Here is a 7,058-nt window from a genome sequence, read left to right on the forward strand (position 1 = left end):
AAGAATCTCATCAAGTTCTTCTACCTCTAGTTGCGACTCATCAACCTGATCTGTAGGCACCTCACCTCTGAAGAAAGGTCTAAGAAGACTCACATGGCATCCTCCAATGATCCGATAACTGAAGACGATAGGAAACATCACTCATCTTCTCAATCACCTGAAAAGGCCCATAGTACTGTATACTCGGTTTACGATATAGGCTCTGTTTACCCTTCATTTTCCTGAGTCTAGCCTTCTCAAAGCTCAAAAGCACCCAATCACCCAAATCAAAAACCAATGATCGACGGTGTAGGTTTGCTGCTTTCCTCTGTTTCTTTTGAGTCCTTTGAAGAGCCACCTTGACCTTCTTGTAAGCCTCATCCATATTCTCCACAAAACGATCAACCTCGAAGATCTTATCTTTTGTATGCAGGATCAGAGGTACTTTTTTCCCGCCTTCCACAATCTCGAAAGGTACCTTACCTGTCGAAGTGTGAATGGTGTTGTTATAAGCAAACTCCACCAAAGGAAGATACTTTTCCCACTGTTCCTTATGATCCAAAACATAACCCTTTAGAAGATCTAATACAACTGAGTTGGCAATTTCCGATTGCCCATCTGTTTGTGGGTAAAAAGACGATGAGAACTTCAACGAAGTCTTCATGTTCTCGAACAATGCTCTCCAAAATAAACTCGTCATTCGAGGATCTCGATCACTGACAATAGATGTGGGCATCCCATGGTACTTGAAGATATTTGTCAAAAATATCCTCACCATTTGCTCTACATTAATCTTCTTCCTGACTGGAATGAAATGAGCTTGCTTGCTGAAACGATACACGATAGTCCAGATGCCATCATTCCCACTCTTTGTCCTAGGAAGATCAAAGATAAAATCCATAGCAATACTCTCCCACGGTCTATCTGGAATAGGCAAAGGATAAAGTAACCCAGGTGTCTTTTGACGGTCATACTTTACCTTCTGACAAATGATACAATCACGAACAAAAGCATCAGCATCCCTGCACATAGTAGGCCAATAAAAGAATGCCTCCAAAGCCTTTACTGTAGCCTCAATACCATGATGGCCTGCATAAGGTGGAGCATTGTATTCGGTCAAAACCTTCTGCCTCAACTGAGATGTGACACAATTTGTCATGCATCATCAAAAATCCTTCCTTGAGAGAATAATGATCAACTCACTCTCCTTCAGTCAAACGATCAAAAATCCGCTCGAAATCTGAGTCATGAGCATACTGTTCTCACATATCATCAAGTTCATAATGAAAGATAATAGAGACGGTGGCCACATGTGGTTTCCTAGACAACGCATCCGCTACCACATTCTTTTTGCCATCTACATGAACAGTTTGAAAGTGAAACATGGACAAAAAGTTTGCCCATCTCATATGCTTCTCTGAGAGCTTCGTTTGAGTAAGGAAGTATCGAAGAGTCTGATGATCACTCTGAACAATGAAATCAGCCCCAAGAAGGTAATGCTTCCAAGTAGAAAGAGCATGAATAATTGCAAGAAGCTCCTTCTCATATACTTGTAAATTCCTTTCTGCTGGTGACAGAGTTCTACTCTCATAAGCAATAACATGTCCATCCTGCATAAGAACAACTCCAATGCTATTCCCACATACATCACTTTGTACCACAAAAGGTTTATGTAGATCTGGTAAAACCAAAACTGGACCGGTGGTTAGCCTTTCCTTAAGCTTATTGAAAACTTCCACTTCCTTTACTGTCCATCGGAATTTTACATCCTTTTTGGTCAGGTGATGTAAAGGTGAAGCAATTTCTGCAAAGAATTGGATAAACCTCCTGTAATATGAACAAAGTCCTAAGAAACTTCTCACATCATGAATGGTTTGTAAATCCGGCCAATTCTTTATCGCTTCAATTTTTGTTGGATCCATCCTGACGCCATCCTTAGACACTATGCGTCCAAGAGAGTGAATCTCCTACATGAAAAATTCAATCTTCTTTCCGTTGACAACCAACCTATGCTTTCTGAGTTCCTCAAAGACTTTGGTAAAATGCTCCCGATGCTCCTTCTCTGAATGAGAAAACACAATCATATCATCAAAGAAGGTGCCCACAAAAGCACGGTGGGGTCGAAAAATCCGATCCATCATCCTGTTGAAAGTCGCTGGAGCATTTGTAAGACCAAAAGGCATGACCAAAAACTCATAAAGTCCAAAAGTTGTCCTGAAAGCTGTCTTGTGCACATCTTCTGGCCTGATGCGAATTTGATGATATCCACTCTTCAGATCAATGCGACTGAAGTAAGCTGCTCCCTGTAACTGATCCAAAATATCATCGATTCGAGGTATAGGAAATCTGTTCTTGATGGTAATCTTATTCAGTGCCTTGTAATCAATGCACATCCGCCAAAGCACTGGTGAACAATAGGGTGAAGAGCTCGGCTGAATCAACCGTCCAACAGATCACGCACTTGGCCCATAATCTCTTCTTGTTGGACTGCACTCACCCTATAGGGTGGCTTATTCGGTGGTGAACTTCCAGGAATCAAATCAATCCCATGATCCTCGGGCCTAGCAGGCGACAACTCCCCTGGAAAAGCCTCTGAAAAACAATCTTGAAAACTTTTGAGAAAGTCCAATCTTTCCTTGTCCAACTTAGACAGGTTAGAATCTGTGGTATCTTGATTCTCTTTAACAAATACTAAGTAAACAGAAAGATGTTTCTTTATTAAACGAGAAATGGCCGAAGCCAATACAACAGGAATAGATTCCCCTTTAAGCTTTACATCAAGAGTGTGTTCCTTATTCTTGTGAGCGAGAGATTTTCCTGTTAAAAGTATCTACTACCCTTATGGCACCAAGGCATACCCAACAAAACATCAGAACCCTCCAAAGGCATAATGTAGAAATCATCCTCTCTGTCCGTGTAAGTCTGCACACTGAGACGCAGTTTTCCAATGATCGGTGTAACCTTAACCGAATGTCCAAGACAAGCCAAAGTAGCCTCATGCAACACACCCAGCTCCTCTGGTTTGATGCCCAACTTTGCCGCAAGCTCGGGGGTGATGAAGTTTGCACGAGTCCCAGGATCGAAAAAGATCAAAACGTGTTGATCTCGAAGTCTTCCCCATGTTCTGCACAACTCTGAAGATGCATCCCCTTGCTTCATCCCTATCAAGTCAGGTACTAGTCCAGCAGACGGTTTTTGTTTCTTTGCTTTAGGCTCTTCCTGTGAGTCATCTGCGTTTTTAGGTGCTCTCTTTGGACACCGATAGTACCGATGTCCCGCTTCTCCACAAGAGAAACATTTGTTGCCAACTATAAGTTCTTTCTTTTCTTCATCTGCCCTTTGAGGTAAGGGCTGAGATTTACTCTTCTTGGATTGCCCCTTCTCTCGTGGTTCAGTGTTTTTGGTCTCCTTTGACTCCTTTGCTTCTTTTGATGCTTTCTTGAAAAAGAGACGTTGATCCTTGAATCCTGACATCTGACCAGTAAGCATGGCATATCCAGTCTGAGCATTTTCTATCATCTGAGTCATATTAATGACCTTTGTTTTAATACAATAGTCACGAAGCTCCTTGGGTAACCCACAGCAATATGTCTCTACCTGCTCAACTAGTGACATGGGCCGAAAGGATGTGACCGGTAGCAGAGCATCCCAAAATTTCTTGTTATATTCTTCCAGATTGCTACAATCGCTGGAATCTAATCGATGCCAAGCTGTCATAACATCCACCTCAAAAGTCGGTGTCAACCATAAAGAAGAGAAGATTTGCTTGAACTCCACCCAAGTGCTAGGTGCTATTCCCTGATGAAGAAGTGTCGACCACCATTGAAGAGCATTACCCTTAAAGAAAGAAGCTGCCTTTCGTACCTTAGATGCCTCTATGAAGTTACCACCAGAAAATGCCGCATCAAACTGTTGAATGAAGGTGAGAGCCTTCATACGATCCTTTGCACCAGTAAAAGTATCAAACTTTACTGCAGCACCACCCTCTTTATAATCTTTTGGCTTCTCGCCCTGAACAAGATTATCATATGGATGTGGTTTGAGAAAAGAATTGCCCACAGCATTAGATCCCATGCCCATCATACCACCTCCCAGACCAGGCATACCAAAAGCACTTCCACCACCACCACCAAAAGTTCCATACATACCTCCTGACATACCTCCATACATACCTCCATGCATACCTGGTTGCATATCATAGCTCCCAGTCATTCCCATGTTGGGTACACCCGTCATGGAATGAAAGATAGAGCCTCCGCCAAAGTAACCAGAATGAGAAGTATTAAAAGGGTTTCCATGGATAGGTGGGGGAAAAGACGAAGAAGAATCGGGGTATGGCTGAAAATTTGGGGAATGTTGAGGCTTAGCTTTCTTCTCAGACCCTTGCTTCCATGGTTTGGAATCAGCTTTGAAGTTTTGTGAAAAACGTGAGTCCTTCGCGAGTTCCATTAATCCCTCCATCAGACTCTACATCTTTGCTTCATAGGTGGCATCATCATCTTCAAGTTCCGGCATATCGGAAGGTATTTCTTGCTCGATGTCCTCATCTTCATCAAAGTAGTCGTCCTCTTCCAAAGATAAATCCTTCATCTCCGCATTAGTTCCAGCCATAGAATTAAATGTGTTGACCACAGGCTCACCCTCTTGAAAAAGTTGACGATGAATCCCGGCAATGGAACCTTAAAACCGGCCTTCAGAAACTTGACGGGCGGTGAACACACTTAATCACACTTAAACCGCTTTACGAACTGGAATAATAATCTTGGGAAAAGACGAATGATCCTACACAAAAAACCAATTGGCCCCAAAGCGTGGCGCCCCCGCAGGTATTTATTTATCAAACGAGGCCAACATAGCCCTTATACAATTCCCGAGAAGAAATCCCCTTGCTCCACGTAGAGGAGATCTCCTTCTAGCTTTCACCCAAATTGTGTTGTGGGATACAAGAGCCTTGGCCCCCTATTTATACAAGTTTGGGAGAAAAGCTATGCTTTTCCCCCTTAGGAAAAAAATCTATTACAAAGGCTTTTCTAACAAAAGAAAAGTCTACCGAATAGCTTTCTCTTTCTTTTTTTATAAAAAATACACAAGTAGCGCTAGCGTTTTTCGAAAACCCACACTGCTTTTCTTTTCTTTTTTTTTTCGACCCAGCATCCGACCCACTGGCTAGCGTTTCACACTTTCCCGTGAGAGTCTGCTTCCCAGGCCTTAGGAAGGAATACCTTCCTCTTCTCCCGGTGGTGGTGCTATCGGGAGAGTGATGGACCCCCCCCCCCCCCCCCCCCCCCCCCCCCCGGCCGCTTCGGCCCTCACTCGGGCAGCCGGGATTCCATCTCTTCACATCTGTGTTGCCTCCCCAGAGATAGTGCCGCATGTCATATCTCTTCCCTGCCTCCGGGGAGCCCCCATTCTGCAAAGAGTAGAGTACTCTAGCCTCCCAAGCCAATGCTTCATATGCAGGCAGATGGGACATCCTGCTAGAGCTTGTCCTCATCACCAGTCCAAGAGACCCCGCCTCCGGTGGTCTCCCCCCCCCTCCCCCCCCGGGTCCCAACTTAGATCCTCCTCAAGGAGCCAGGAGGGATACAGGCCCTCACACAGCAGAGGCACCAGGATCCAACCATAACCGACACTAATGCTGGAGAGTAGCAAACCGTTGGCCGGTGCCACAGCCGTCAGCAGACTTCCAAAGCTCAGTGGCGCTGTCGAGGGCGCGCCAAGCTGGTAGAGCACAAGAGGATACGGTTATGTCGGAGAACCATTTCGAGCGTTTATTGCAGCAACCACTTGACAACGATGCGCCCCCGCCCCCCCCCCCCCCCCCCCCCGCGGGCGGGTTTGGAGGCTATTACCCCACCGAGATTCATCTTCATGTTCTTAGATTCCAATGAGGCCGGTTGGTCCCACCGAGCCTTCGGCTGGCCCCTCCCGGCACCCTCCCTCTCCATAGGACTCCTCTCTGTCGCTTCCCTCTCCCTCTTCCCAACTTCCTCATCCCCCTCCGCATCCCCAACCCTCGTCTCCGACTCTCCCCACAGCACACCCGTGCCTCGTCCTCTTCAGAGCCCACACTCCCCCCTCCCTCCACATCTCCTGAGCGATCCTCCCGCCCTCCAGCCGCGCCAAACCAGGAGCGGAGGTAGCCGGCGAGTTCAGTCCACCGCTTGATTCATCGCTTCTCGGAGTTGGTACAGATGACTATCACCACCTCCCCGCTGAGGGCTCTCCCACCAGAGTCACCAGATGCGCCCCCCCCCCCCCCCCCCCCCCCCCCCCCCCCCCACACACACACCAAGATCCCAGCGCAACCAATGGATTAGAGCTTCTGTAACATGCAGCGGAAGTATTCGTAATTAAGAATCCTATCACACAAGTCCCACACCACCTTCTTTATCCTGAGTTTCGCGAGTTTAGCAATCCACTTTTATCACTTCAAACTTGAAGAGATTTAGAGAAAGAGAGAGAGAGATGTACACCGTATGGGGTCCCGAATTACCCACTAAAGGGCCCCCTCCTATTGCTAGGAGTATTTGCTTTTATTACTTTGAAGAGAATGACTTTGGACTGACTTTGCATTGTAGATAAGCCAAACTCAAGATCTCTGAAAGACCAAGAGTCGAGCTGAACTGTACACGGCTATAGAAGTACCAATGATGACCGGTCTCAAGCGTATGCACTCTTCCCAATGGAATGTAGGAAGGCTACAAATCTAAGGCTAAGATATGGGCTGATTGGGGCTGGTTCTAGGCTATGAATGAATGCTGAAAATAAATGTATGAATGCGTTTTACCTTCACCGGAAGGGCTGTAGCAAAACGATGAGTGTATGAATGCTGAAAACGCTGAACCCTGAAGGGGCTGAATGCTAAATGATGCTGCGTTTTTGGTGATGAGGGCTGAATGCTCAATCATTTATGCTCCTTGTGCTGAAGGCTCAAACGCTTGAAGGCTTGATGGCTGAATTATGATGAATGAACGAGGGAATAAGCAAGTGATGCTATTTATATGCACTACATGAGCAAGTCGGCTGGCTGAAACTGGCCGACTGCTTCATGTCCTGCCAATAAATGTATAATGGCC

At 45.8% G+C, this 7,058-nt stretch overlaps 1 protein-coding gene across 1 annotated transcript; it reads right to left on the bottom strand.

Moving 5' to 3' along the window:
* Nucleotides 1-1,178: 1,178 nt before the first annotated feature.
* LOC147622668 (uncharacterized) lies at nt 1,179-4,428 on the bottom strand. The gene is made up of 5 exons (XM_086821898.1): nt 2,838-4,428; nt 2,422-2,670; nt 1,987-2,134; nt 1,530-1,806; nt 1,179-1,235 (listed from the first exon to the last, which is right to left on the bottom strand). Exons 1-5 carry the CDS (start codon nt 4,426-4,428, stop codon nt 1,179-1,181), a joined length of 2,322 nt encoding a protein of 773 aa, XP_086678024.1.
* Between the last annotated feature and the right edge of the window lie 2,630 nt (nt 4,429-7,058).

The sequence above is a fragment of the Cibotium barometz genome, chromosome 28 (genome assembly GCF_041138505.1).
Source record: "Cibotium barometz isolate CiBa-2024 chromosome 28, ASM4113850v1, whole genome shotgun sequence".
Lineage (NCBI taxonomy): Eukaryota > Viridiplantae > Streptophyta > Polypodiopsida > Cyatheales > Cibotiaceae > Cibotium > Cibotium barometz.

Bases quoted from the DNA above. Each gene is read 5' to 3' on its own strand.
- LOC147622668 (XM_086821898.1), bottom strand. From the start codon at position 4,428: ATGGAACTCGCGAAGGACTCACGTTTTTCACAAAACTTCAAAGCTGAT. The intron at 2,671-2,837 runs GTATGCCTTGGT...CTGTTTACTTAG, and splicing joins GGGTTCTGATGTTTTGTTGG to TATTTGTTAAAGAGAATCAA. The intron at 1,236-1,529 runs GTATATGAGAAG...ATGTGAGAACAG, and splicing joins CAGCAGAAAGGAATTTACAA to TATGCTCATGACTCAGATTT.